Source organism: Aspergillus flavus, chromosome 2 (genome assembly GCF_009017415.1).
Source record: "Aspergillus flavus chromosome 2, complete sequence".
Taxonomy (NCBI): Eukaryota; Fungi; Ascomycota; class Eurotiomycetes; order Eurotiales; family Aspergillaceae; genus Aspergillus; species Aspergillus flavus.
In genome coordinates this window covers 6,046,732-6,074,408 of record NC_092409.1, presented here as the reverse complement: position 1 = coordinate 6,074,408, position 27,677 = coordinate 6,046,732, and the positions used below count along the sequence as shown (strand labels likewise).

Here is a 27,677-nt window from a genome sequence, read left to right as displayed (position 1 = left end):
GAGTTTCCTGATACCCATAAAACCCCTTATTTATAGGAATGGAGTAAGATAGAACCTGAATGCAGAATCTACGCTCTAGGTAATATCTCTTGTAGCTAGTTGTTACTATTATTACCAGTCATTCAGATCTCCCCAGGTCCTAAAAACGCGAAAGGATCCCGAACAAAGTTCAATTGACACCCTCCATCACCCGCAACCTCACCGGTGGCGGCGTCTTCACCCAGACTGCATACGTCTCTTGATCCTCCCATCGCCCGAGCCGCCCCTCTGCCTGCAGATTGAAGTGGTACAGCAGTTTCCACTGCAACTCAAGTCTTGAACTCCACTACTACGCCGGTTTCATGAATGCTATCCACGACGTACTGATCCCCTGCCTCCCACAGCGGATCATCTGGAATCTGCATCTCGTCGCCCGCAAGAGACTGGCCGTGGGCATATCCTTTATTGGATTTGTGTAAGTTCAGCTCCGATTATCCTTTTATTCTCGTGTAACCCGGGCTAAAATTCCAGGATAGCGCCAGTTTGATGGGGATCTCGAAGATTGCGTACATTCAAGGTGACAAGCCAGATTCGTGTAGGCTTATCAACCCTAAACCACCACCAAAATGCTTCCTAACGCAGGTGTCAACTACTGCAGATTCCATCGCCCCGGCGCTCCTCTTCTACACTATGGAACCCCTTTTGGCCTCTATCTGCTCCAGTCACCCCGCAATCCTATTTTTATTTCACCATGTCCGACTGGACAATTTCCATCAGCTCTAAACCTTGGTCCGGAGTCTCAACAACTCAAAGGACCCAGGGATCAACAACAGCAGGAACAACTCGCGGTATCCCCCTCCGAAGGCACGTTGACGGATGCCATTACCGAACTGGCAAAGCCATCGGCGGAGGTGGCTTACCTTCCTCGTACGGATGTTCTTCTTACTTTGTTGTCTCTTTTGGTGTTTGTTTGTGGGCAAGGGGAGGGGGACACACCCCGCGCGGAGCGTAGAAAGAAGAGGAGACAAAACAAAACAGTTGGGATAAGTGGAAGAAAGGGCTACCCTGTCAATAATGTAGAGTCTAAGTTTCAATGTTACAGAGGCTGGCCGACGGTTACAGCCACCCCAATGGATTGGGTACGGTTTCATGCCACGTATGATACTGCCTGGGTGGCCATGATGCGCAAGCTGGCAGACGGTTCCCCTTCTGAATGGCTCATCCCATCATCGTTAAACCATCTTCCGACGACTCAGTCGTCCGACGGTGGGTAGACGGGGTCCTCGGACTCTAAGGTGGATTATATACTCAACACGATGGCTGCGCTGCTCTCCTTGACCCGGCTTTGAGCGACTCTAACGGGTGCTCGGTGCTCGACAGCGAGGCGCGCGATCTGGACAAGAGAGTCACCCAGGCCACCGCTTTTCTGCGCGCTAGACTTCAAATCGTAGACAGTATAGCATGGCAGTGACTGGAGTCCTCCCATCATGTTGTTAGGTTTACTGTATAGTCTATACCAATTCCGTTCCTGAGACATCACGATTGCCGACGTGGAGCTATTCTTTATTGGCTAGAGACGTCCTTCTTGTCATTAATGTACATGATATTATCCCTGATGCAGTAAGTCAGATTTCCAGTAGGCATCCTCTACATGTGAGTTCCCACCACTCCATCTCTGATGATCTTATTCATGAACCGAGTAAGATATGTCACCATGATCACCTTCCATCAATTATTCCTAAATTCAGGTAAGTCATAAACATTCCCTGGCAGGTCAACTCCTCGAGGAGTCGTCAAAATTCCGAACTCAAATGTGTATCCACTCATCGGGTGACTCTGTCCGTAGAAGCCGACAATAACCTCATCCTCAGCTGGCTCGAGAGTGACGACGGATTTACCGTCCTCACCATTTCCATTGTCACTGTCACTGTCGCTGTCATGGTCAAGGTCATTGTGGTTGAGATGTCCCCACTCATCTCCATTACTCAGGGTCATGCAGATACCTGCCAAACTCCTCCATCCGTGGTCATCTTTGCAAACCCTGACTTTGGTGATGGTCTCCTCAACGGGGATGTCATGTCTTTGGGATGCGTGTCCGCCAAATCGATGAGGATGTCCAGGACCGCAATTCGCTTGCTGCCCATCGGCATAGTAGACGATTGCTCCATCCATGGTACATCCGACCCGAAGGTCGATCGACGTCGCACGATGCAGTTGGCCATCTCGACCGCGGCGGTGAAGGAGCATAGCCCACTTAATAAACTCCTGGTCATGATCATTTGAATCTAGGTCTTCAGACCGAACGGATTGTTTGCGAAGAATGACATTACTACCCGGGATGATGATGTAGGGCCTTTCCTTGAGCATCGCCCAGAAGTCCTTGACGACGCTCACCTTACCATTCATGCCCAGAGCGGTAACTTTCAGCGGTTGTGTTTGATCAAACTTTGCACAAACATCGTCGATGGAAAGTCTGGTGCCAGCGCCCTTTCGAGTGACAGCATTTATAAAGTCATGGATTATAGGTGGGTTTACCCCATTCTCAATGCTCACTTGCGCCAGGCCTGCTGTACAAGACACATTGAGCCCCTCCGGGTATTCCGCTTCCATGCTCATGGTATCTAGGTTATCCAAGCCGAAGTCAACCTCAATTCTGACGTGGGCAAGCCGAGTGTCATTCGACACAGGCTTGTCACCAGGGAGTGCAAAGTGAGGCAACGATTTGAACTTCAGCGCATCTTGCAGATCCCACTTAGCCTCGTTCTCTGCCGTACCATTTGTTTCATGTGTGACAAAGTTCATCGCCCAGGCTTTGCTGTACCCTCTCGCCATGATCCCTGTAGTATGTCCGGCGCCGAAGGCATGGCCCACCTCGTGCAGAAAGGCTCCTTGGCCGACAAAACACGCGCCGCGCATGGTGTCGCATTCACCGTTATCATTACCGACGGTGTCACCCGTGGGCGTCATATCCGTGAGACAGGCAGGGACTTCCTCTAGGAAACGCGGCCAAGAGTAGGTGAGATGACTGCCAAATATGCCCAAGGAGATGCCATCGGGCTTATGACAACCCAATGCAGCATGCCCCATGATCATGGATTGCTCGTTGGAGTAATGCGTATCCAGAATCAAACCGGCAACCACTGGACGGCAGCTTGACTCGAAAGGGGGCCCGGACTTAACGAGAGCCGCCTCGAAATATCTGTGCAAGGCGTCCCGATCTCGACCTCGAGGATTCTGCTGGGCAACATCGGCGTCTCTGAGCTCTGCGACAGTCTTATCCGACCGGATAATGTGGACCTTTGCAACAGATCCCATACGGCTCCTGGTACCAGTGGTTGCTTGATGCCCCGCTTGCACGGTTGTATTGGTGGACCATTCCTCCTCCAGGCGAAATGAGCGTCTCCCCAATCCCTTTTCGCGAAAGTCCTCTGCTGTAAGAGCTTGCCACATATACGCTGACATTCGGAGCTTAGAAATAGCTGCGTCAATGGTACTGTGTGCAGTTGAGATACCCCCATATTTGGCTGGTGGGCAATCGATGAGCAGCGGTGAATCCTTTGCAACAAGCACCGCGAGATGGAGAGGAGGCAGCTGTAGCAAGGGAATATAATTAACGTTAATCTGCAGGGAAGCTGAGAATCCCCGAGCGTGATGCAATTTGAAGATGAGTGTATTGGTGCCCGGTGCTAGCATCACGAGCGCTTTCCATTGGCCTTTGTGCAACGGCCAGTGGTTGACTGTCTGCGGCTCCTGGTTGAACATGTTGGAAGACGAGACAGACACAAAGACGGTATCCGCGGCATCGTCAACCTCCGGGCACTCACCATGGACCGCAACACAAGTTTGGTGTACTAGGTCGCCTTCACTGAGGTTGATGATCCTGAATGGCCTCTTTTCGGTGGATACAGGCTTGATGCGACGTTCTGCGGACGCGGGGTCAGGGCTTATTGCGCGTTTCGCCATGGTGACTATCTTATGAAGACCTGTTGTTCCGATTATAGCAACCCAACCTAGAGTGAGAAAGTCAACCCAATAGAGACATCAGGGGAAGATATATAGTTAGTCAATTAGGCATCTTTCAGGCACCTTTTAGGCAACCAGCGCTTGCCTGGGAGTGTTGGATGAATCGCTTAGTAAGCATGCCCTAACCAGATGTCTAATTTTTCTGAATATTTAGAACAGACATATGAACAAATCAGAGTACCGGAGTAGACAAGCTTTCTATATTTGATGAATAATGTATTTATTTCTCACTCTCTACCGCATGATGCAGGAAATGATAAAAGGCTGGAGTGTAACACTTTACTCCCTCTAGGCGACACACTAGTTATATATTTGTCATGTATACCCTCCATTCCGTGGTCAGGATAAAACGACCAGGTCTTCTAATCCAGCCATGAGTAGTGCCTTTACGAATTTCAACCGTGAATTTTCTCCGATTCAGACCGTTCCGTTTTGGAGTTTCGAAAATAGTTACAGCAGACGATTCTTATTGGTTGGACTCATCATCCTCTTGTCAGGACCGTCGACTTCCTGTGTAAACGTTCTATGTAAGAGGGACGTGGAGAATTTGCAACGATGAGTCTTATTGACTAGTATAGGTCCAACAGGTAATACAAAATATAAAATCGTGTCCCCATGGTCGATTAGAAGGCCCAAGCCACAGGGCCCGCAATCACTGACTATAACAATATCTGTTACCAAGAATGCCTATCCTTCGATGACTGGAATAACAAGATAGCTCTCATATTCCCCACCTGTGTACACAGTGTGCTGCCCTTCATTTTCATCCACTGGAGCTGTCAATCTCAATGCCTCTGCTTCCGGGAGTGACATGTCGTGACCCGAGATTCGTAGCACCAAACCTTCACCAGCCTCAAAGACCACGCCCAGGGGCCATATTGGGATCAGAAGAGGGACGATATCTCCAGGAGTGATCGCCTCGCGCCTGCGGTGATCATACACCGGCACTTCATCTTCGCTGGCCCGGGGTTGGAGGCTCACGTGATGCGAGGCTCGGAGCATACCCTGCTGCCCCAAATGCTTTGCGACATTGACATTAGGGACCTTCGGCCCTGGTGCGGGCATCGGCGACCAGTTAAGCGATTCAAGTAGCTCTCCTGATGCAGAGATCTTGCGGATCTGCACCACGACATCAAAGTCGTCCTTCACATTACAAGACATATATAGCTTCACAAAGGGGCGTCCGCATAGTTCGGTATATTTATCGAAGATGAGAGTGAAATCCTACACCATGACCTATAATTAGCAAGTGAACCGCCCATGGTGGTGATTTTAGGGACAATACCGAGGAAGCCGTCAATGAATGCCCTTCGTGCGCAATGCTAGCAGAATTAACGGGCTTGACTGCACTAAAGGTTTGAGTTGCAGCGTCCAAATAATAGCGACGGATGTGTTGCCGGGCCGGAGGCCACTGCTCTTCAGGGCGTTCAACAATCGTTTTCGTTATACTACCATCGTACCCTAAGAGGCTCAGCCGCACACGGGGCGTTTCCGCTTCCCAGCCGTTTTGAATACCTTTAGCGTAGTAATCATAGAAGCGCTGCAGATCATCTGTAGCTTCTGGCCTGTATAGATCATGCCACTCTTGCGTCGAGTGCACGCGGAGCCATTTTCTAGATGTCTGTGCTAGTTCAAATGCTCTGAAGGAGCCTTCACAGTGTAGACCGGTCGAGTAGGACGCTGTCAGATACATCGGAATGTCCTTGATATCTTCTGGTTTGATTCTCTTTTCTTCCCAGTAATCGTCAAACAATGGGCGAGAATTTACCATGGCACCGATATTCTCTGCCTTTCCAACTCCTACACAAAATTAGAAAAGCCTTCCATATATCTACTTTTACGAGAGCCTTTGATGTTGAATATAACGTACCTGCAGACCCATGGAGGATCAATTCAAAAAATGCTGGTTTCGGGATTCCTCCACGGCATATCTGATGAGCGTAGAGATCCGTCAACCCTTCCCAAGGGGCAATTGCTTTCAGGTTTGGATGCTGGAATCGCGACGCAAAGTTGAGCTGTGAAATAGCCAACCAGGAGTTTCCCCTTTCAAGTTGTCAGATCACTTCCAGAATCATATCTCACAGAACATACGCCATAACCACTGATCCATTGCACCATGGCTGCTCGGATATCCAGGTGATGGTATCATAGATGTCGACAGCTTCCTAATTGACCCATTAGTCAAAGCATTCACCGTCATTGGAACATGTTAGGCCTGCCTGTTCGCCCCAGCACATGAGGTTTCCCTCCGAATGACCAGACCCTCTGGCATCCACATCTATAACAGCATAGCCCCGGGAACACCATTCCGCTGGGTTAGGACCCTTCGCACAATCAGCTATCGTTATTAATTGAGATGGAAGAGGTCTGGCGATACTCACTTCAAAGGTTTCATATCCGCTCAGATTCTGATACGGAATGCCAATTCGCCACGGCCCCATATTGTCATAGTTTAGGGTACTCGTCCCAACCTTCCCATAAGGACTCCAGGGCACGATTGCGGGTACCCTCTCGCTCTCATCAGCGGGGCGAAATATATCAGCATAGAGCTTTATGCCATCGCGCATGGGAATTGCTTGGTCTTCTTCCCAAGTCACATCTACTGGGAATGCCTGATACCCAGGTTCCTTCACATGACCTCTCGGGAGTCGAGTCACCCGGCCTGGATGAAAACCCTTGTAGTTGAAGCCGGGATGACGGTCTGGTGGTGCCAATGCCGTGTAGACGGTGTCTGGAAACTGAGCTTTGAGCTTCTCTTCTACAGACATAATGACGGCGAGGGTTTAACAACAGCTTGAGGGACAAAAAATGAACAGTTAGAAACACTGAACTAGGAAGGAATATATGTCTACACTCAGCTATCCAATGATCGGTATATATACATCCGGTACAAAGCTGACCGAGGCTGATCTACAAGCCGTAAATCCAGACCCACACAAGAATGTGGGGATAAAGTGGGTTATTAAGCGGAATCGGAAGTATCTGTAGCATCCGCAAGGAAGCTTAATTGCAATCCAGACCAGGTCTCCGCGATGCTCCGCACTTACTGCGAGCTTTCTCCGTGAGACGTGGTCTATATATGACCAGAAGAGGCGTCGATCTTGTCACCCCCTCTTTAGAAGTATTATTCCTATTTTATATCTTCTTCCTAGTCAGCAGCTACCAATCATGAGCCAGTCCAACACAAATACCGGTTTATATGCCGATGAACATGCAATTTTCCGAGTCCGCCGAGATCTACAATTTCCTGTGCCAGAAGAGGGAGAACTCTTGATCGAGACACAGTTCTCAGGCGCAAATCCGGCTGATGTCAAACATGCCACTTTTCTTGGAATTTACCCGGCTGTGCTGGGCTACGACTTCTGTGGAAAAGTGCTCCAGGCACCGCCCCAGTCGTCCTTTAGCCCAGGTGACACTGTTGCCGGGTATACTCCTACCGGCCTCAACAGACCAGCTGGATATGGGACTCATCAGCAATACCTGGTTTGTCCAGAAGACATGGCCTTTCATGTTCCTGCAAACCTTCCACCACATCATGCTGCATGTCTTAGCGTCGTGACTATGACAGCGGCTGATACACTTTATAGCATCTTCAAGTTTCCTCTACCAGGTACCAAAGACACAGAGAAGACAGGGAGGCCAGTGTTGATCTGGGGCGCATCAAGTAGCGTTGGTCTTTGCGCGGTGCAGCTCGCCCGGGCAAGCGGTATTTATCCGATCTTCGTCACTGCATCCCCACAAAGACACCCGCTTCTGCTGGAGCTCGGGGCAACGCAATGTTTTGATTACAGATCCCCAGATGTGGTTTCTCAAATCAAGTCCGCGCTAGAACAGGGACAATGGAGTTCCATAGACTATGCTTTCGACACGGTTGGAAGTTACGGAGGAACCGGCTCGGCCCAGCTTATGGCGGAATGTGTTTCAGAAGAGGCCTGTCTTGTGTCTGTTGTTGTCCAGCGTGATCCTAAGTTCAAGATGCCAATTGCTACCCCGAATAGGGACTGCACTATCCGGGTTCACGGGGCTCCTCGACCGATTACCATTCCAGCCCGACCGTCCGACTATGTCCGTGCATGGCAGGCCCTGCAGTGGGCGGTTACGAACTATGGGGCCGGATTCCAGTTCCCGTCTGTCGATGTGGTTAGTGGGACAGCTGAAAACGCGCTGGAGCAGGTGCAAGCCCTGGGTGATGGTACACGAGGTTTTGGGAAGCTGGCTCTGGAGCATCCATTGCTGTAGTGGTATAATTGTAGGACATTCATGTATGAGTTGATATATTGATATATGCCTCACGACACCTATTGCAGGCTATTTTCTTTTTGTAGGGATATTCTATATGCGATATTGCCATAGTCTTACACTTGTAGTCCAGAATCAATTACACACTTTGTATTACCTATAGCATATTTTCAATGACCAGTGCAGCAAAAGACCACTTTCTTTAATACAGTTGGGAGCAAAGTACAGTAATTATCGTCAAAGGTTACTCCACATATCTCGCTTTAAACTATAGCCTAGGCTCAAGGTCGTACTTAATAGGGACACAAAGCATATCATACTCCTGCGCTATTTTGTCTTAAACTATAGCTTTTTGGCGGTGCTGTAGGCTTACCCGGAGCTAATAGGACCCCAACAAGCATTGAGAAATAGTCAGCAAGCAGTCTACATGGGTGACTGCTCAATCCTTATAACTAGCAAAGACAACAAGGTGGTGGAGCGCCCCTCCTAACAACGCTCCATACTCTCGGTGGACTTCTCAGATACTACAACGCAGATGACCATATTCATCGATACCACGGGAATCAGGATCAGCCTGCGGGGACGAGGGTACTGAGTTACCATCAAGCTCACTGGGCTTTGGCTCTGCAAGAGCCAAGGGTTGTTCTCCTGAGTCTGAGCGGTTGGATACCCCCCGAAGTGACGATTCTTGGTTCAATAAGATAGTTTCCTCTTTCGCCACACCCAGAGAATGAGCACTGTGACAGAAAGTGCTACAAGGCCTCCGACCACACTGCCAACTACTGCACCAACCAGGGTCGGAGAAGGCCCTGAAGAGGATTCGGACATCTTTGTGGCAGTTGATTCAGATGAATGGGATGTTGCGGTTCTTGTAGGTTTAAAGTTCAAGCGCGTGATCATTTCGCGATCTTTGATCCATGAAATCGAGACGGCGGAAACAGCCGTTCTACCGAACCAAGCGGCGTTTGTGTACGTGGAAAGGGTGTGTACTGTAGCCGTTTTCCGTAGAGTGATATTGGTACATTCGAAAGCCGAAACACCGATCTCAGGCCACGTCCAGGGTAAGCAGTATGGCCAGTCATCTTTGGTGCAGAACATAGCGAAGAAATCGTCTGTGGAAGAGAGCAATGACGGAGTTTTGGTTATCTCGTGGTGGCCGTAGCAAGTGCTAAAGAATCCGTTACATGGTCCAGCAGGGCCCTGGGGACAGCAGCCCATCATCCCCGGGTAGTCGGCATTCGATGAATGGAATCGGCAGGCGAAGTTGTCGTCACAACCGTAGGTCCCTATCGACAAGGCCATTGTCAGTATGCATTATGCGAGAGAGTAACTACCCTTCGACTCTGCACTCACCACGATCCCCCCAGTAACCGCAGTCGCTTGCAGGTCCATACCACGTTTTATAACCATGAGCAAAGCCATAGTTGGTAGGCTCTGTAGGCATGGGAAACGGCAAGTTCGGGTCAATACTGCTAGGGCTTGTCGCTCGAGGAGTGAAGAGAGTCATTGCTTGTACCCCGGCGACAAAAGCCAGCGCAGGATGCCACCGGGTCTCATGCATGCTGTGCATGTCGCGATCAAGCACTGTTAATGCTGCTCAGGGAGCCTGGTGTTCTGGTTCAACTGGTCACGATTACAGCGAGCAGATATGGAGCGCACTGAACCACTGGATCGAGTCGCTATGGGGAATAGGTTATGATGCAACGAAAGTGTTTCTCATGCGCAGGGCAAGTTTACCTGATGAAATTCTCATTGTTTACCTAGTGTACTGCGGCTTATGGAGGGTAGTATTTGACCTAGTCGGCTGTCGCACAACTAGCCGGTCAGCCCCGCATAGTACCGTTTCCCTACAGCTCCAATCTCGAACACCTCAGTTCGATTTACAACGTGGAGAGACATCGGAGCATATTCTATTAGCTGACATGATGGGAACATTCATAGAGCACATGATACATTGCTATAGTATTGCACTTGATGTACCTTTCCACACAACGTGCGATCTCCGTTTTGCCATTCAATCCTTCACTATTATCTTGTTCCCAGCAAAGTCTGGCCTTTAGGTTCATCTTGTAGGACTGCAAGGGTCAAGCATAATGCTCAGGGGAAGGAGAACTCAAATCAAACATTGGAAGCGGCTATAGCACAACTGAGAGAATCAACTGACCAGCCCCTAGGAGGGTCCAAGAGACTAGGGTATTGTACAGGCTCGCACTCCACCGTAACTACATCAGTAAGCGAGGCTGTCCAGCCAAGTGGTACCACCCCCCCAATCAAACCCTGCTCAAGTCCGTAAAGTCGACCAATCAAGCCTTCTACATTGAAGGGAATTTCACTGCGCCTGGTGTTTCGACAGATCAGTCTTTAGTTGTGAGGATGAGCTTGCCTCGTGATTGCTGATCACTAATTGAAGTACCAATTTGTTCAGCCCACATGGAATATCGACATTCGCTAGGGCTACAATACGTGCGTTGCCATGGTCATACAAGGGGCTAATACGAATAGCCCTATCATGAATCTTCTACACACTCACAGATTTCCGCTTTCACAAATATCTTTTTACTCTGGAACTGAAAGATGGGAGGCATCTTTCATATGCCCATGATCATTATGTTGCATAGCAAGCTACCTGGGGAAGGGACTCAGGGGAGTGGCAAGAACAAAGATTTAAGTTAGAGTGTAAGTAGATAAAGTGCCGATATAATGTAGAACATCTCAGTCATGACGCAAAACACATGCAAACGCGGCCTTAGCCTTCAACGTGTTCATTAACCGCCAACCCAAGAGCACCCTCCATAAGAATCATCCCACTATCATGATTTCTCAGGTCAATATCTACGTCGGTCTAGCTCTGACAGACATAAACCCAGATATCAATTAGCTTCATCTCCGACATAACGGCTGCCTTATTAGGTACATGGGATCTAGAATCGAGAGACCTTTGTGATGGGACAGACTCGATATCAATTCCCACTCTCAGTGAGTGGCACCCCACGAGCAGGAACCTCTATCGTCTGATTGACAGTAAGACGGTAGGGCGACTGAAGATCGTTCGCGGTAATGATATACTGCTTCGGCACATTGTACTTGGCGCTAATAGTATCCAGATCCTCCCCTTTTTGAACTGTATGAGACCCGCCGTCCCAAAGTTTGCCAGGGTCCAGGCTACCATCAGTAACCAGCTTATATAGCGGGCCACCAGGACACTCGGTATTGTATCCATCTCGGTGACCCTTAATCTCGTCACCAGCACCGGCCCGACGCAAATACGCAATCGAATCTTGCAGTCCAATAATCTGCTCTTTGGTAGGCTCCGTAACACCGGACTTTCCCAGGAAGGCGAGAACAGCATAATGATCCGAGTTCAACTGGACATCTCCATTGGCACCGCTGCGATGACCTTTTCCTCGACCATCAAACACGTAGCCATGTTCACACACTGCAAGATTGTAGGCGATGTCAAAGTAATCTTCTGGGGATTCATCCATGTGCTGGTTTTGCACAGATCTCATGAAGTCATCACATTCTGAATGCTGTTTTCCACTGAATTGGGGCCCTAGATAGTGCACTTTCACACCCTTGGCATCTGTCATTGGCTTATAGGCTTCCTTCGGCGCGCGTGCCTTCCACTCTGCACGGGAGACAAAGTTCATCGCCAAGACGCCTGGTATCATCATCAAATACGACAGCATGGCGAAGAAAATCAAGGGAGAGCGGCCCGCCCTGCGAGCACCAGTATGGGTAGCCATGTTAAATGTATAGCGGTAGGATTTCAGAATACCAGTGACACTGGCAGGTTATTTTCGCATGGAAAAGCTCGCTAGTATTTATAGCATTCCGGGTATCCATGATACCCATTGACTCCTCGTATATGCCAGTACTCCCCAGTTGGACCCTTGGCATTTTATGTCTATACGGGGAAAATGCGTCTGCCAAGGCGAGGAGGTGGGCAGATTGTGCTGTAAATAGCGGATAGACCTCGTATTGTTGTAGATCCCAAACTCCACTTCTCGGGATGGCAGGTGAAGACCCTCCAGCGACCCGTGTTAATCAATAAAAATTACATCCAACTCCACCTCGGACCTGAGGCTTTTACCAAACACTCCACTAGTCTTCGCTCCGTGGGCTCATCCGCGGAGTATAGAGTCATAGATAGGACATCATTTAGATTCGGATCAGAATTGAATTCGGCACCAACTTTGGTGAGTGATCACGATCCAAGCGATCTTTCTAATCCATGTAAAAGCTCGCTTCTGTTCGAGGCACTACCGGTTATGTTTCCCTCGTGGTGAGCGCACGTTGGCATGGTTATGGTTGCACCAGCTTCGACTACATTAAACGTTTTTTTGAGGTAGATGCGGTGAAGACCTGATGCTTGCGGGATGAAGACAGAGACCAAATGGAAAGTCTCTGTCAAGCATGAAACATTGCAGCCGGACTAAAACATTACCAGACCTACAATTGAGGTCGTTATAGCACAGTCGCCTCAGGCAACGTCTTCAGGCACCATTCGTTATCTTTCCGAATGGGCAGTATTCTGGAATTTTTCCTGTTCTGCATATCTCATCATGTGACTTACACGTATATCTTGCTGAAACATTGGGCAAGAAGAGGAGATGAAACACGTAGCTGAAGGTAATTAAATGAATCATTAGTTCGACTGCTAGTCTGCAGCCATTTACTGACCTAAATAAAAAAAATATCTTCCGGGACGGTTGCTGCCTCTAAGATTCCGCATCCGCCACTATATATTCCAACATGGATGAAGACAAAAGGACCGTTGATGTGAGAACCTATGGCTACTACATTCGTGAAACATACTATGTAGTCCAATCAATCCCAAATCAAGGTTCATTCTTTTCTACTCTTATCTCTTGATGCCTAATCATCAAACAGAGCTTCTACATATTCGTTCGGACAGTGTAAGCTATGACCAAGATCACTCGAACACCGCTGGATTTTGGTTGCTTAATCCATGCTTTAAACATTGTAGATCTAGTCAGGATGCACCACATACAGTGTTCGGAAGGGTAACAAGGATTATAGTGAATAGCAGCATACGCATTCAACAGATCCTTAGATACAGCATAACACGAACATATTGTACATAAAAGAAGGTATAGAAAAAACCAAGTATTGCGTCTCATGCATTTCAGCGCAGGTACGGATCAACGCCTTTTGCCGAACCCCGTCTGACCGTACTTATCGACATACACGAATTCGCTAGCATGACACCAATACCCTTTATGGTGAGGAGTTTCGATACCGAATCCGCCATGAGAGCGCCAGATCTTTTCCATCTCTTCGCGAAACTTGTTCTTGGGCTGACCATCACAGATACGTAACTTCTCAAAGAAAACATATGCAGCGTAGAAAACAGCATTCGTGTTGCCCGCATTGGCACCAGACATATCCAGAAACCGGGTCAAAGAGTTGCCTTGAAACTTGACCGCTTGTTCTGGCGTGTAACTCTTCACAATCTCCCTGAGAAAGCCGGCTTTAGTGACGTTCGGATCCCGCAGATGAGCATAGATCTTCTTTCGGACCTCGTCGCATGTATCATAGACCTGTACCTTGCCTTCCTCTTCCCCGGGAAGGTGAATCCCGCTGACATCGTATTTCTTCTCGGTGTCCAGTTTCGCCTGCTTGCTAGCTGGCTTCTTCTTGGGCTCTTTAATGCCCTGAAGCTCCCGTTTGAGAAAGAAACGGTGCGCGTGAAAGTATGTGTTGGACTCGCTCCCTTTCTCGCCAGTCATTTTGAGGAATGTATTGTAGCTCCGTGACGAAACCCCGATCGCTTCTTGGAACTCGCCGATTTTCATCTCCTTCGACTCAATGAAGTTTTTGATTTTGCGTCGGACCTGGGTGCAGTTCCATTTTAGGATATCAAGAGGCGGGTCTTCGTCGTCTATCTCCTCTACTTCCTCGGGCTCTGACGCGTCGGCTTTCCGTTTTTGTCACTGCCGTAGAGACCATGGACTGAGTGGACTTATCAGGCGATAGAACGACTGGGTTCGGGTTTTCATCGCCAGACCTCACGTCAGGAATGTGGGATGTGCTGATTGGAGGTTGGGGCTGAGACACGAGGCCACTAGGGTCTGCGGCATCCAAAGGGGCCCGGGCTGAAGCTTTTTTGGCGGCACGAGGCATGATTTCCGGACACACTTAGATAACCTTTAGCAAGTGAATGGTTTAAAATGGAGATAATGTGATCTACGGGTTGAACAGGTGCAGGAAAGGCTTTAACTTGTCGTTGTGGAATAGGGGGGTTTGTGTGACAGGTCCATTTGGGTGTGGACTTTGGTTCCGGATACCCTACTACGCTGATTCAAACACAGCAATGAGTTACGTCTACATTGGCTCTCGATCTACATGCTGCATATATCCACCTTATGATAAAGACCGTCTAGTAAGTATAGCTATGGTGTATGTTTAGTCCACTGTTGTTGTTATCGCTGCTCGGGAAGCCCAGTCTCGGCATCAAGATCTATTGACATCATAGTGGGAATCCTCAGAAAAGTCAACCCTGACGTGCACCACATACATAACGTTGGCTCATTGTAAATAAAGTCCAAGTAAGTAATATTGCATTTGACCATGTACATACTCTCACAAATGAAACTGTATATGTCATGCTCCGAGTGTTCATTTAGAGTGAAACGCTAGACGGAAAAGTGATATATCTGTTCAAATACAGTAACCTCCATTAGCTCCTTGCTATCCTACCGTATATCCAGGCTGACGTTCGTACCAATGCTACCGGACTCTGCTGTAGCCTGGGGAATTCTGCCCCGGATATGTCGGAACAGAACAGAGGAAACAGTATGACATGTTTAAGCGGAGCACTTCTCAGGAACTGCATCCTTCGCCAGAGCCCGCCACTTGTCATAGGAGTCGCTTGCAGCATGATCATCAAGCATAGCCGTCCAGGTACCCTGTATATCGTGTCTAGCAAGCTTAAGCTCGGCCGCACAGGACGGGTTGCTCGGAGCTTTGACGGACTGCGCATAGCCCAAGTCCAAGAGACCACTGCTGGTAGAAGCACTGCCAGTAGTCTCACCCTGCGACCAATGCAGACAATCCTGGCAATGGAAGATTAATGAGAAACCAGTCGAGTTGGCCGTCGCGGAAATCGGTTTCACGGTCGCGTTGCCGCTGTACACGCCCGGCATCGCGTATTCTGAGGCGAAGCGCAGGGAGGTCCGCACGGCGTCGCCATCTGGGTACGCGACGAATAAGAGGGCGTCGGTCATGGAGCCGCCTAGTGTTATACCGCACCAGCCCTCTGCTGCGGACTTGTCGGTAGCTATGCAGCGCTGTTTTGGTCAGTTTGAGCTACACCATGCCGAAGCTTAGACAAGGGAGGCATACTAGGTATCCGATGAAATCAGTAGCGTCTGATTTGAGTGCATCACTAGGCAACGCTACGCCGAAGGTTAGCCCACCAGCCTTTGAGCTCGAGGGCACGTTCCATGTATCGAAGGTGATTCCTGTCGCCGAATCGGTATAAACAACTGCTTCAGGGGCTTGGGCGTGGCAGACGGACAGCACTGGTCGAGTAATGTTAGATATGTCTCTAGACGATCGGACGGAGCTCAAGCATACATGTACTGACGGCCACAAATGTGGCAAGGATAGGGTTTCTTAATGTCATGTTGAGGACACAGGTGTTATGTGAATCAATGGCAGACTGCAATCTGAGACGGCCAGTTGAAGATATTCATAGGAGCTCTAGTTGGAATAAAAACAAATGACGTCGATTTCGACGATGCGCAGCATTCCTGACGCGTCGACATTCCAATCATGAGCTGGTTATTAGTTATCATCTGCCTTGCATGGGTACCGCGCGGACGCAAGGGATGGCTTGTCTACAAGGCATCATCATCAAGACGGCAATTGAGGAGGTTGGTGGCCGTCGTCTGTTAGTGATCTCCGTAAGGAACATATAGAACAGCGATCGCATAGAAACAGAAAAGCTGGTCAACCTGTTGCAAGGGTGGGCAAATTATTTCACTCATAGCTTTAAGGTATCCGAAGTCCAAGCACGAAATTTCTACTGGGATAATTACACTGCTGATTATCTTGACTAAACTCTTCATGTAAAATCAAAAGAAAAGGGTATTGACAGCGATCGTCCTAACTATGTATATACAGTTCTATGTCAAAAAGTATCCGATGTTAAAACGCCCGAACCACACTATAACATATATTCAGCTAAGCCCCTCAAGGGGCCCCATTTCCTTAAACCCTAACGTACCTTAATACTAACATAAGTAAACTACATAGTGTACTAATGAGAACTAAGGCAGGAAGTCATATTTTTCTTTTAGGTGATATTTAGGATATTAGTGCTTTGCGTTAATACGCCCTTTACAATATGCCTGCCGAGGTTGAATATTTAGATAGTAAGAACACATATTAAGGTTATCTAAAATGCCCAGGGAATATAGATTCAGTATACTTATTCAAGTAATGATCTAAAATTTGTAAAATTCAATAGGTAAATTATTACTCCGTACGAGTGGTTGAAATTTTATGAACCCCACCGGAGCTGACACGTCCCTCACAGGGTGAACCGTGGACCCGATCCATTTATCTCCGGCTTGGACCATCTTACTAGGGAGGGAATCGGGGTCTGAATCTGTCACTCATACATGAAGACGTCTCCCTCTATGATCCTCGAACGACGTTTCCGGAACATACGTCTTTGGATCGCGCAACTCGAAGATCCCAAAACCTTCGCCATTACCAGTAGCCATGTAGGCTGTTTTGACTTCGTTTTGCAATTCGGGGAAGATGCTGAAGATAGGATCGTTCAGTCTTTCGCTGCGTGCAATGTGATGGATTAAATTGCCGACTAACTGAAAGCCCCAATAATTCATTGTACTAATCTGATGCTGCTCTGCAGTCAGGGACCGAAATGGCAACATGGTTGAAGGCGCGATTGTAAGTCTAAAGGTTTATTATGAGAAGTTTGCTCCCAAGTCTATTACACAGACTCGCTCCCTGGTTTTGACATATTGAAATTTGGTGGTATACTGGAGTCTGTAAAAAGAAGATATAGCAGACACATCTATATAAATGTGTACATAGCATAGTGTATACGGCAGTTTCCTCTTACAGACACTCCAGACTACACAAAAACCAGTTTGAAGTTAACTAGCCAATGGCCAGTAGGTCTAACATACCAGTGACGAAGAAGCGGATACTTCCCCGTGCAGCGCCAAGCCCACGGATAAAAATTTACTTTTCCTTTGGTGCTATGTAGGTTGTTTACTCGCTCTATAGCTGCTGCCCCCGCTATGGGCACCCTATACGGAGTAGCTCTGGGTGATGACGGAAATGACACGGTTGTCCATGGCGTCTAGAAGAAGAATTGCGGCTGCCACTCGCACGGTCTGTACAGTTTATACCAAATTTGTCTTAGTTCAGAGTTTAGGTCTTATACCCCCTGATCGAAGTTTATCTCAAATGGATACGCATCAAACTGGCCTGGGGCATACACCGTAGGTACACAAAAATGATAAAAGGGCCGTTCGTTACGCCTACAGGATCTTCTTCAGTATGCTTTTCCAATTTAATGATGCACAGCTTTAGAAAGCTCTGGCCTTGTATATTCGCTTCGTCTTACTTAAACCTAAAGCAGCTACAGAGTGTATTATATCCCATTGCCTCGCCACAGAAGGTTTTGAACGATTTTGTTCATCAGCTTAAAGCCGACGTACAGTGTGATTTTGAATATTCGACAAAGCGGCATGGCAGCTAGTGAAGAAAAGTTTTGTAAAGTATATTACCCTTCTGTATATGTGGCAGTTGCTAATGCGGTATAAATTTACCTGGCTGCCTAGCGCCACGTGAAGCGACAAAAGTTTTGACCGACCATATGAACCATGGGATATTCGCGATTCTCCCATAACCCTACACATTGAAACGATCATCTACATAACCCCGAGAGCACAGTCTTTCCCTGTTTACAGCTTTATTGTTGAAACATGACGCTTAGCAGCATGTTCGTCGCCATCACCCTCAACGTTTTATCGACTCTCTGCCAAAAGACCATAGGCCGCTTGATTCCCATCAACATAGACCGTTTCCCTATGTTTCATCAACGAAGAGTAATGGACGACCCACAGGACGGGGAAGACCCACAGGAATGGGTTGACACACTGGACTGGGACGACACACCGGACTGGGATATCCCATACATCACAAACCCTTCTCTATCGGCAACGGACCGGACCGTCTTCCACGACCAGGGATGCACAGTCTTTGGCTACCCCTCCACTGGCGGGGTTCTTATCAAAGAGGCTGATCTTGTCGATATGCTTTTCCTATCGCTCCCGCGCTCTCATGCATCGCAGTGCTCACCCAGTGCCGACGAAGAAGATAGGTTCTGTAATCTTATGCGACGGACTGGTGCGACACTCTGGCCAAATAAACAGAATTGGATCCAAGTAGAGACGGGTTTTAGAAAGAAAACGAAGGAACAAGCGAAGGTGATGGTGTACGGTTGGCCGACGGATGGAGGTGTGTGGGTACTAAGATTTGAAAGTTCCGAGGAACTGCCACATGATTTTGGGAGAATAGGTTTTGCGATGAATATGGGGGAGAAGATACAGATAATGAGAGAGTATGGAGCGACGTTTGTTGAAGATATCACGCAGGTAGAGGAACTGAACACGAATTGAGGTCTACTAGTCTTGGGATGGGTACATATGGAGAGGAACCTCATTATGCTACCAAATGTAGTGCCGTGGGAGGCTCGGGCGACCTGGAGACGGAGTTGTCGCAGCCCATAGCATCTTTGATGAAGGTTGTATGATCTTTACATCCTAGTTAGAGTGGCACGGGTTCCCGCGAGCTACTATGGATTTAGCCCTTAAACCCTAGAGATTATAAGCACATAGATAAGGTCGAATTGTAGTACTACTCAGTTCTATAGGCACCCTTTAGACCTCTATCTAGTTCTCCTTGGATCCCCGGGTACCTTCATCACGCCCTTCTATACATACCTATCTCAACTATATAACCTATCCCTTCATCTAAAGTTCTTCTAAAGTTCTACCCTATCTGCTACACACTATAGAGAGGAGTTATATCAAGGATTCAAATCTAGAACCTCTAGGTCCTGTATTATCTACCGATCACTTCAGAATTAATTGTAAAAGATATCACCAGTGGAGTTGCATTCTGGTCTTACATGATTTAGGTCCGGTTTGGTCTCGTCATGGTTCGTCCCACAATTTACGGATATACACTCCGTGGTCCATATAGAAATCAGTAACCACATCAAACCTGTCTTAAGCGGATCATATTCTTCATGAAAGGTCTGTTGTACTTGGGCCGAAGACTTATTCGGATATCATGTGAAAATGATCTATTAGCTACTCCTCAGTGCGATCTCGTACTGCATAGATGCTATAATGACCCCCATGGCCAATATACCACACCAAGGACCTACGAGTGACCATAGATATCCATATGATACTGGCTGCAAGCTACTACCGATCAGGGCTGCGTTATATGGATGTCCTAGGCGAAATTCAGGCCAGCGTACTATCGAGATCTGTCTTGGACAGATAATCCGGATGATCTTCCACCCTTGGCCAACACGTGGCTGCATTCGGGAAATGAATTCCGTGTAGATTATAAATCAATATCAACATCTGGTGACGTCGAGGGACTTCCTTCGACATATATAAGTGTCGCTGTATTTGGCCATCATTTATCTTCATGTACGCTAGTTGACTCATTGCTATAAACATCACTGCCGCCGGAATGTCGCATAATGGAAGGTACGCTCTCGTCTTTGGAGCATCGGGGATTTCAGGATGGTCTCTCTTGAACCAATGTCTTAGCTACCCCACGACCTCTTCTTTTCGACGCGTTGTTGGTCTTTGCAATAGACCCCTCTCAAAAAAAGACGCATATCTTCCTGATGACCCTCGACTGGACATTGTTTCGGGAATCGATCTTACGCAATCGGTGTCATCGGTCACCGGTCAACTGAAGGCCAAGGTTCATGATGTGGAGTCAGTTGAGGTTGGCCTTTTTTGTGGTAAGCCTTGCTTGTCCCATTGTGAATCTCCACGGAATTAACTTACTGCTAGCTTACATCGAGGCTCATGAGTTCGAATCAAGGAGGGAAGTCAATGCCAGGCTCCTTCGCACAGCTATTGAAGCAATCAGTGGCATTGCTCCAAATCTAGAATCGTTTATCTTACAAACCGGTGGGAAAGGGTACGGACTGGAATTCTCAAATGAGCTCAAGATCTCTCCCCCACTTCACGAATCCATGCCCCGGATTCCGGAGCCCTGGAGGAGCAAAGTCTTCTATTACGAGCAGTATGATACTCTGTCTGAGCTGTCAAAGGGTAAAAAGTGGTCATTCTCAGAGATTCGTCCGGATGGAATTATCGGCTTTGTCCCCGGTACCAATGTAATGAACCTAGCCCAAGGTATCGCGTTGTACCTGACCCTATACCGCGAAGTCCATGGTCAGGCAGCAGAGGTGCCCTTCCCCGGGATGCTGCACGGCTACCGTTCCACGCATAGCGACACCTTCCAGGACATTCTGTCTAAAATGGAGATATATGCCGCGCTGAATCGGGATAAGTGCCCTAACGGGTCTGCGTACAATGTTGCAAACGGTGACGTTGTTAGCTGGGAACAGGTCTGGCCTGGTATCTGTTCGCATTTTGGGCTGGTGGGAACTGGACCACAAGGAGATCAGAAGAAAATCGAAGACTTTGCTCGTGAGAATCGAGGCGCCTGGGCTGGGTTGGTTGAAAAGCATGGGTTGAGAAAGGGTTCGCTCGAGGCGCAGAACTGGCCTTTCATTCACTTCATGCTTGTTGAATTTGACTTCGACCGAGAGTACACGCTTGATGCTGCCCGCTCGATTGGATTCACGGAGCGCATTGATACCGTCCAGGGATATCGTGTCGCATTTGATAGGATGGCAGCTGCGAGGATCATTCCTTCTTCCTTTTGAATCTGTTATGTCTGGAGTTGCTCATTGGAGTTAAATGAATCTTTCCTTAGAGATAGCGGTAGAGGAGTATAATCCCCACTTAAGTATCTTAAGTAACTTCTTAAATGTCCAGGATGATGTTGGGGACAGTGTTCAAGGCCAGCACCTATATGCTTGTTTTGGTCGACTAGTAGTGACAGGTAATACTTTGACTGGGGATCCGCAAAAAATATCTCAGTTGATCAGTATATTAGAACCCCAGGCGGTTGATGGATCTAAAGAAGTGGGTATGTGGCTTGATTGAAGAAAGAAATACAGTGAGAGATTATAGAGAGCCACGACGGACTAGTCCATAGTCCGAGGGTTTTAGCTATTATAATTGGTAGAAAATATATTGGGACCAAATAAATAGATATAATTAGCTAGATAATAGTGCGTTGCCGTTGGTAAAGGTGGTAAAAATTATAAATTTAGTCTGCGGTATAGCCGCTTTGGGTTGAATAGAGTATCTGTTAATGAGTTGCGGAGGGATAAATATAATGAGAGGGTATAGTATGAAGTCATTCAGGTATCGATGTTTACGTACGGTGAACGTCTTATACGACTTTTTCCGCCGTAGGGATCAAATATATAAATTCACTCTACCAGCCTGTTTTCCGTAAAAGAACTATACTTGACTTCGATGAAGTGCCTCGAGAGATATAAATCAATAGGAATCTTCTCCGCAACCTCCAGAGATGAACACACAATGCATCGCTATATAACTTCCTCGTGGGTTCTACATTCAAAACGTTCTTAGCATTGGACTATAGGTTGAGGATATATTTACCTAGAAACATGTACCAGTATACAGTAGATCGTCCTTCAGGGTTCTTTCGTCCTTTAGAGTCCATAGTCTTCCCCATATGTTGTTTCGAATTCACTCATCACTTGGGATACTGGATGTTGACAAAGCTCATATTAATAGCCCGCAGGCTGCATATTGACTGTAAAAAGGAACGCATTCTATAGCAGGACTTGACTCTATAAGTCTATAACAATACATGAATATAGCTGCATTATGCTCTTAAACGAAAATTCTCCAACGTCACGCCAATCCAGGCCATCCCCTTTTCAAGTAATCGTAGACCATTGAGTATTGTTCCATGCTCTACGCAATAGCGAGAGCAAGCGCCATTGCTGCACCCCCCGCAGCGAAGAGGGAGTGGCCTGTGGGGAGACCCATAGCAGCATTCTCAGTGTGCGACGCACTCGCACTCGCGCTGGTAGATGTAGCATTTGCAGATCCGCTAATACTAGCTTTAGCAGAAGCAGAGGCCGAAGCCAAGGGAGTCACAGAGGCAGCCGTTCCTGTGATGGTGAATGCAGCTGAGGTAACAGGGACTACCGACGACTCGACAGATTCCATGGTCGATGTTCCATTTGTTGTCGTCCATGTTACATAGCCGGTAGCGCTCTTATCGCCCATATCGTATCGCTCGACAGTTTCGCTGGAAGGTTTCGGCATGTTTAGACGTTTTTCACCCCGGCTCAGTATGTCAAGGATAATGTGTACTTACCCTTCATATGCCACGTAAAAGGTCTTTGGGCCGGAAACAATGGTCATCTCGCAGTTCACCAGGCCATTACTGAAGCCATCGGTAGCAGTGCTCGTACTGGCGGTGGTGGTAGCGGTAGCGCTTGCGGTACAGTTGGGTAGGAGCGACGTCGTAGCACCATTCTGTGTTTTTTGTTTGTTAGTATGTACCTGATCGAGGTATAGCTTTACATATGAGAGGCTGCGGGGAATCGTACAATGCCAGCAATCTTGAACCTGAGGGACGAAAGAACACTCATCCCATTGTCCTCGCTATCATTAGAACCGGGCACGGCCAATGTGACAACGTTGTCAGCAGCCACGGCCGTAGCTGCGACCAAGAGGGCAAGAGAGGAAAGTGTGAAGCGCATTCTGAATATGGGGAAGGTAATGTATATTGACTTGTAGAAACAATTGACGAGATGAGATCGTAGAGTGGTTGATTGAGAAGTCTGGAGGAAGACTGAGATATATATACAAGTTACTCGGCGGGTTTCCGCTCGGCAGTGTCGGGTTACTCACTGTTCCCCACCGTGGCTGAGCTGTCGAAAGTTGTGCAGTCGTGAAATTACTATCCCCACTAGGATTGAGTGGTGCATCACCAACCGAGCCACGTTAATGTCTGGTGTTGAGGCTCTTTTTCGGCCCCCAACAGCCATCAAGTATTTTGATCGCACTAAAGAAACATGTAAACGAAGTGGCCAATGGGAATGCCAGGTTAGATTGAATAGGAACGGCTAAGCCATCGGGTAATCCCGCACTCAGCCTTGCCAGGAAATAATATTAGCAATGGATGGTGCCTGAACTTATTCCACAGCTCGGACGTGGCCGACGTTTCCACCGCCCCCAACTGACTACAATCGACTATACTACTAACAGTAATAAGTGACCTATACTAACCTCACTGCTAGAATCGCACTAATCCCTGTACTAACCCAGATAGGAAAGTCGACAGGAAAGTTCATGATTGGCTCCAGACGATATGTCACTGCGTTAGTGGTGCAGAGACGGCTGTGCTGTGGAACGGGCTTCAGATCACAAGGACATGGCTATTCAGCTCGAATCGTTCCATTATGGCATACGTGAAGAAGATCAGGAGTTATACACAACATTCTGTACATTTTCATACGTCCTTCGCCGTGAGCAAATCAATGATTGGCTGGTTGCCCAATCCTTTAGCGCGATCTAAGGCGGTCTTCCCTTCCTCATCAACTATCTTCACATCAGCCCCTTGATCCAGTAGCAACCGGACAATTTCCTCTAATTCACAAACCACAGCTAGGTGCAATGCCGTGGTACCTCTCATTGGCATGAAGGAGGAAGACGAGGTCAATTGGTTATTTGAATCTTCTCCCAATCGAATAGCAGCTTTAACCAGCACCTGGCAGATCTCGTCAATGTTTTGGTAGGTATCCCGATTATACCGATACCTGAACAGAGCCGCGTGGAGTGCCGTCATCCCATTGCGCCCCTTGGTGGAGACCTTCGCACCATAGCGGAGGAGTAACTCTATCCCGGGTACCGACCCGGCAGCAGCAAACTGATGCAGTGGCAGTGTCTGAAGAGGCCAAGGGGCTCCACCAACAAACTCCGGAATGGTAACATAAGTGCAGTTGATATCTCCGCCTGCATTTCGATACGCGTGGAAAATCCGCTCTACTGTCTTCCAGCTCAGTTTGGTCGAGCTAGCAGCACACCCCACGGCAGATCGTTCCACAGCGTCATGAGGTAAGGGGTTTGCACCCAAATCTAGAAGCATCGTGACTATCTCTTCGTTGCCACTTGCCGTGGCCAGTGTCAATGCCGATACACCGTGTATATCCCACCCGGAAGGGTCAGCCCCATTTGCAAGTAGAATGCGGACGGATTCAGCATCTCCTTTCGAGATTGCACGGTGCAGGATGAGGACATTATCCGCAGGGGAGAATATATCTCCGATGTTACCGACCCTGTCCCGAATAATGTCGACGACTCTGCGGACAACATTTGCGGAACAGAATCCAGCGGCTATGCTGAGGATGATTAAACCGGTTCCCATGCGCCATTCAGTGACATTGGCGCCTTGGCCGATCAGCCAGAGGGCCATTTCTTCCTGACTGGACTGCACGGCGCTGGCGAGAGGGCTGTATCCATTATGGCATCGGTCAATGTCCACCCCCTTGGAGATGAGTATCTGGACTACATCGATATTCCTCCCTGAGCAGCGAGATGCAGGAGGCTCGATCTAGGAGTTCCACATCGTGATAACACGCCCTGGGATTGCGACTGAAGATAATTTACTATGACTTCCGAGTGCCAGCGCGGGACACATTTGGTCCAATGGAGAGATGGCATTTCAGCCTCTGAAGTATCCGAAATACTGCGAAAATCATCCAATTCAGAATCCGAGTTGTCCTCTGCTTCGATGGGCAGAGTTTCATGGACCACTTTGTTGTACAGACATGGCGTCAGCAGTCGTGCGATCCCCCTTTGGGTCCGACGCAACGCCGCAAGACTGGCATCGGGGAGAAAGTCGGCCACATACAGAATGAGCTCCCGTGGGAGTGAGCAGAGCATTGTACGACGCTTCTTGGCATGCTATGCGTCAAGATGAAAAGGGTAAGTGAAGTGGTCCGAAGACCGAAGTCTAGTTTCTCAGTGCGTGTTAGCTTGGAAAAAATGCGGACTTATACTCATCCGATATACTGTCCTTACAGGACACCCATGATAAACCTCCGCATGCGCTACATCTATGGCGTTGGGGTTATCCTCAACAGCATTCAGGGTCATGAATCGCTAGTTCTAACGACTCGTGGCCATGGAGCAGATGCACGACATGCCTGAGACGCCACAGTCACCTGATCATATCAACGGTGGAGTATATCTAGTGTCGACTATACTAGTCGGTAGAATACGGCTATCATGAATACGGTTAACAGACAGCCTGTCTATCCAGAGTAGAGTTGTTAACGGGTCGGGTTCGGGTCAGAGATCTAGAATTAGTGCGGCGTACGGAGGCCTATAGCGGGCACTCCGCAGTCGGGTCGATCTATATCCACATCAAAACCCGACCCGTTAACAACTCTAGTTACTCTGTACTTTAAAAATAGTTAGCGATAGGTAAATTTTCTACTATTTATCTCCCATTCCTTTATTTTCTTAACAGGTCGTATTTGGGCCTTATAAAAGAATAAAGAATATTGTCAATTAGTAGTTATAACTGACAATATACATTTCCTCCTAAGACCGAGTAATCCTTTACCCGCCGCCCCTTCTTCTACTGGTAAATGGAAATATATAGACTGTTGGTCTCAAACGGCTGGCCCGCAAACCCCGAGCAAAGGGCGCCAAGTACACGGACTGAATTGCTTATTCCCATTGAGAACCAATCATCAAGGTGTGTATACTGTATATATGGTCTTGCCTCTGACAGACTGACCGGCGCGAAGTTTGTCCACCAGAATCCTGTCGAGGGTGTTGCATGGGAGCACATTGCAGGTATCCGTACTTGACGAGATACAAAGGGGTTGGTGACCCTTATGCTGTGGACACTTGGAAATGCTGACTGCTTCCAGCGTGGTAAAAAGGAGCCATCGAGTGGCGATATCCACGAATGGCTGCAGTATATGTGTTGTTGTGACCGGCCGAATGAAGAGCCTCAGCTTTATCCAGGAATAGGGCAAGACCCTGCGACTATTGTTGTGAACAAGGTGTAGTTTCTGGGTTCGTTCAAGCCATGCGAATATGACTTTTGAATTAGGTAAATCACGGATATATAAATTACTAATTCACAATTTCTCTCGATGGACAATATATCCAACCCCCCACGGTCGAGGCTCATCACGGCCGATTTCCTCCCTGTCCGTCCAACTCATGCACCTCAGCCACATTGCTGTCTAACTCCGGTATCGGCTCTGGTTTTCCTGCTCCCTGCACACCGAGCCCGTAGCTCTGGCCCGGCGCCCATTTCTGCTGCGACATATCCTCGCTCCCGGTACTATTGGAGTAGAGTTCTGAAATTGGCCGTCCGCCTTCTGAGGGTAGTCCGGGAGAGGGCAGGCTGATGCCTGCTGAGGAAGTTGACATGTATTTCGGGTCCTTTCCTGTCCCGATTGTCGTGCCAGCGGGGCTGGAGAATTCGGAGCCTGACCAAACGCAATACATATCAGCCCATGGACTTGGAGAGATCCCATCCGGAAGGAGACTAGTACATACCATGGTACGGCGATACCGGGGATTGATACGTCATCTGATGCTCGCCCTCGACCACAGACGGCGTGTGCCGGTGTGCAGTCATCGCAGCAGCCTTCTTGTTCCTTCTCCGCATGAAGAACCACACGAGCGCGCCGACACTCACCAGCGCCGCAACAACCCCAACCACGATTCCCGCGATCGCGCCGCCGGATAACCCACCCCCTCCGCCGCTACCCTTATTATCGTCATCGCCTGTGCCCTCGTCCTGGAACAGGGCGAATTGACCCCGACGGGACGAGCTCCACGCAGCGGCAAGTAAATCATCGGCCGGACAACCCGTCTTTGAACAAGCAGGGCTCGAGCAGCAGCCGAGGAAGGGTGGGTCCGTGGTGTTGCAGGTATACCAGTGCGCGTTGGCGGAGCCGATGCACAAGTTGGGCAGGATCTCGTCGAAGATGGAGGTGTCAAAGGAGGCGGGATAGAGGTTGGGGCATGGCGTGGTGCTGTTTGCGTCGACGTTTGTGCATGGGTCCGAGGAGCAGCAGCCGACGAAGTGCGGCGCGTCCGGGCACACGTACCAGGTGCCGCCGGACGGGCAGGTGAAGTGATTCGAACTCGAGTTCGACATTATGATTACAGTTGCATTCTGTCTTGATAAAGACTATTGCCTGCGAGAAAAAAAAGAACGTTTGGAACAAGAAAATGGAAGAGACCTGA

At 48.4% G+C, this 27,677-nt stretch overlaps 13 protein-coding genes across 13 annotated transcripts; 4 read left to right on the top strand and 9 right to left on the bottom strand.

Moving 5' to 3' along the window:
• Window positions 1-38: 38 nt before the first annotated feature.
• Window positions 39-1,253, top strand: F9C07_2198922 (uncharacterized protein; the record flags this gene model as incomplete). The annotated part of the gene is made up of 4 exons (XM_071509438.1): window positions 39-43; window positions 260-454; window positions 516-621; window positions 702-1,253. 4 exons carry the CDS (start codon window positions 39-41, stop codon window positions 1,251-1,253), a joined length of 858 nt encoding a protein of 285 aa, XP_071364120.1.
• A 243-nt stretch (window positions 1,254-1,496) lies between these two features.
• F9C07_2278437 (putative peptidase family-domain-containing protein) lies at window positions 1,497-4,030 on the bottom strand. The gene has a single exon (XM_041285092.2). The coding sequence runs from the start codon at window positions 3,940-3,942 to the stop codon at window positions 1,708-1,710; it is 2,235 nt and encodes a 744-aa protein (XP_041143785.1). The 5' UTR covers window positions 3,943-4,030; the 3' UTR covers window positions 1,497-1,707.
• A 514-nt stretch (window positions 4,031-4,544) lies between these two features.
• On the bottom strand, window positions 4,545-6,930 carry F9C07_2278436 (Alpha/Beta hydrolase protein). The gene is made up of 6 exons (XM_071510301.1): window positions 6,384-6,930; window positions 6,222-6,326; window positions 6,094-6,167; window positions 5,873-6,045; window positions 5,288-5,802; window positions 4,545-5,226 (listed from the first exon to the last, which is right to left on the bottom strand). Exons 1-6 carry the CDS (start codon window positions 6,768-6,770, stop codon window positions 4,690-4,692), a joined length of 1,791 nt encoding a protein of 596 aa, XP_071364119.1. The 5' UTR covers window positions 6,771-6,930; the 3' UTR covers window positions 4,545-4,689.
• Window positions 6,931-7,065: 135 nt separating this feature from the next.
• On the top strand, window positions 7,066-8,449 carry F9C07_2278435 (putative alcohol dehydrogenase). Its single transcript, XM_041285087.2, has one exon. The coding sequence runs from the start codon at window positions 7,171-7,173 to the stop codon at window positions 8,239-8,241; it is 1,071 nt and encodes a 356-aa protein (XP_041143783.1). The 5' UTR covers window positions 7,066-7,170; the 3' UTR covers window positions 8,242-8,449.
• A 49-nt stretch (window positions 8,450-8,498) lies between these two features.
• Window positions 8,499-10,066, bottom strand: F9C07_2278434 (uncharacterized protein). Its single transcript, XM_041290459.2, has 2 exons — window positions 9,595-10,066; window positions 8,499-9,527 (listed from the first exon to the last, which is right to left on the bottom strand). The coding sequence occupies exons 1-2, from the start codon at window positions 9,809-9,811 to the stop codon at window positions 8,935-8,937; spliced, it is 810 nt and encodes a 269-aa protein (XP_041143782.1). The 5' UTR covers window positions 9,812-10,066; the 3' UTR covers window positions 8,499-8,934.
• Window positions 10,067-10,983: 917 nt separating this feature from the next.
• Window positions 10,984-12,203, bottom strand: F9C07_2278433 (N-acetylmuramoyl-L-alanine amidase domain-containing protein). Its single transcript, XM_041285099.2, has one exon. It carries the CDS (start codon window positions 11,985-11,987, stop codon window positions 11,202-11,204), a length of 786 nt encoding a protein of 261 aa, XP_041143781.1. The 5' UTR covers window positions 11,988-12,203; the 3' UTR covers window positions 10,984-11,201.
• Window positions 12,204-13,406: 1,203 nt separating this feature from the next.
• Window positions 13,407-14,396, bottom strand: F9C07_2278432 (uncharacterized protein; the record flags this gene model as incomplete). Its single annotated transcript, XM_071510300.1, has 2 exons — window positions 14,278-14,396; window positions 13,407-14,168 (listed from the first exon to the last, which is right to left on the bottom strand). The coding sequence occupies exons 1-2, from the start codon at window positions 14,386-14,388 to the stop codon at window positions 13,407-13,409; spliced, it is 873 nt and encodes a 290-aa protein (XP_071364118.1). The 5' UTR covers window positions 14,389-14,396.
• A 185-nt stretch (window positions 14,397-14,581) lies between these two features.
• F9C07_2278431 (uncharacterized protein) lies at window positions 14,582-17,469 on the bottom strand. Its single transcript, XM_071510299.1, has 5 exons — window positions 16,942-17,469; window positions 15,844-15,935; window positions 15,610-15,788; window positions 14,990-15,554; window positions 14,582-14,921 (listed from the first exon to the last, which is right to left on the bottom strand). Exons 1-4 carry the CDS (start codon window positions 17,166-17,168, stop codon window positions 15,072-15,074), a joined length of 981 nt encoding a protein of 326 aa, XP_071364117.1. The 5' UTR covers window positions 17,169-17,469; the 3' UTR covers window positions 14,582-14,921; window positions 14,990-15,071.
• Window positions 17,470-17,730: 261 nt separating this feature from the next.
• F9C07_2278430 (uncharacterized protein) lies at window positions 17,731-19,273 on the top strand. Its single transcript, XM_071510298.1, has one exon. The coding sequence runs from the start codon at window positions 18,231-18,233 to the stop codon at window positions 18,924-18,926; it is 696 nt and encodes a 231-aa protein (XP_071364116.1). The 5' UTR covers window positions 17,731-18,230; the 3' UTR covers window positions 18,927-19,273.
• Window positions 19,274-19,921: 648 nt separating this feature from the next.
• Window positions 19,922-21,593, top strand: F9C07_2278429 (sirQ protein). Its single transcript, XM_071510297.1, has 2 exons — window positions 19,922-20,296; window positions 20,349-21,593. Exons 1-2 carry the CDS (start codon window positions 20,017-20,019, stop codon window positions 21,230-21,232), a joined length of 1,164 nt encoding a protein of 387 aa, XP_071364115.1. The 5' UTR covers window positions 19,922-20,016; the 3' UTR covers window positions 21,233-21,593.
• Window positions 21,594-22,361: 768 nt separating this feature from the next.
• Window positions 22,362-23,158, bottom strand: F9C07_1761 (uncharacterized protein; the record flags this gene model as incomplete). The annotated part of the gene is made up of 3 exons (XM_041290426.1): window positions 22,362-22,701; window positions 22,771-22,931; window positions 23,006-23,158. The coding sequence occupies 3 exons, from the start codon at window positions 23,156-23,158 to the stop codon at window positions 22,362-22,364; spliced, it is 654 nt and encodes a 217-aa protein (XP_041143777.1).
• A 752-nt stretch (window positions 23,159-23,910) lies between these two features.
• On the bottom strand, window positions 23,911-25,343 carry F9C07_2198901 (DNA-binding protein; the record flags this gene model as incomplete). Its single annotated transcript, XM_041285057.1, has 2 exons — window positions 23,911-25,011; window positions 25,068-25,343. 2 exons carry the CDS (start codon window positions 25,341-25,343, stop codon window positions 23,911-23,913), a joined length of 1,377 nt encoding a protein of 458 aa, XP_041143776.1.
• Window positions 25,344-26,158: 815 nt separating this feature from the next.
• F9C07_1763 (uncharacterized protein) lies at window positions 26,159-27,588 on the bottom strand (the record flags this gene model as incomplete). Its single annotated transcript, XM_041290425.2, has 3 exons — window positions 26,159-26,459; window positions 26,611-26,911; window positions 26,982-27,588. The coding sequence occupies 3 exons, from the start codon at window positions 27,586-27,588 to the stop codon at window positions 26,159-26,161; spliced, it is 1,209 nt and encodes a 402-aa protein (XP_041143775.2).
• Between the last annotated feature and the right edge of the window lie 89 nt (window positions 27,589-27,677).

Bases quoted from the DNA above. Each gene is read 5' to 3' on its own strand.
- F9C07_2278437 (XM_041285092.2), bottom strand. From the start codon at position 3,942: ATGGCGAAACGCGCAATAAGCCCTGACCCCGCGTCCGCAGAACGTCGC.
- F9C07_2278436 (XM_071510301.1), bottom strand. From the start codon at position 6,770: ATGTCTGTAGAAGAGAAGCTCAAAGCTCAGTTTCCAGACACCGTCTAC. The intron at 6,168-6,221 runs GCAGGCCTAACA...TGGGTCAATTAG, and splicing joins TCATGTGCTGGGGCGAACAG to GAAGCTGTCGACATCTATGA. The intron at 5,227-5,287 runs GTATTGTCCCTA...GTCATGGTGTAG, and splicing joins ATTCATTGACGGCTTCCTCG to GATTTCACTCTCATCTTCGA.
- F9C07_2278435 (XM_041285087.2), top strand. From the start codon at position 7,171: ATGAGCCAGTCCAACACAAATACCGGTTTATATGCCGATGAACATGCA.
- F9C07_2278434 (XM_041290459.2), bottom strand. From the start codon at position 9,811: ATGCACAGCATGCATGAGACCCGGTGGCATCCTGCGCTGGCTTTTGTC. The intron at 9,528-9,594 runs GTGAGTGCAGAG...CCTTGTCGATAG, and splicing joins CGGTTACTGGGGGGATCGTG to GGACCTACGGTTGTGACGAC.
- F9C07_2278433 (XM_041285099.2), bottom strand. From the start codon at position 11,987: ATGGCTACCCATACTGGTGCTCGCAGGGCGGGCCGCTCTCCCTTGATT.
- F9C07_2278431 (XM_071510299.1), bottom strand. From the start codon at position 17,168: ATGTTGCCATTTCGGTCCCTGACTGCAGAGCAGCATCAGATTAGTACA. The intron at 15,789-15,843 runs GTATGCTTGAGC...TTACTCGACCAG, and splicing joins ATTTGTGGCCGTCAGTACAT to TGCTGTCCGTCTGCCACGCC. The intron at 15,555-15,609 runs GTATGCCTCCCT...TGACCAAAACAG, and splicing joins CTGATTTCATCGGATACCTA to CGCTGCATAGCTACCGACAA.
- F9C07_2278430 (XM_071510298.1), top strand. From the start codon at position 18,231: ATGACGCTTAGCAGCATGTTCGTCGCCATCACCCTCAACGTTTTATCG.
- F9C07_2278429 (XM_071510297.1), top strand. From the start codon at position 20,017: ATGTCGCATAATGGAAGGTACGCTCTCGTCTTTGGAGCATCGGGGATT. The intron at 20,297-20,348 runs GTAAGCCTTGCT...ACTTACTGCTAG, and splicing joins TGAGGTTGGCCTTTTTTGTG to CTTACATCGAGGCTCATGAG.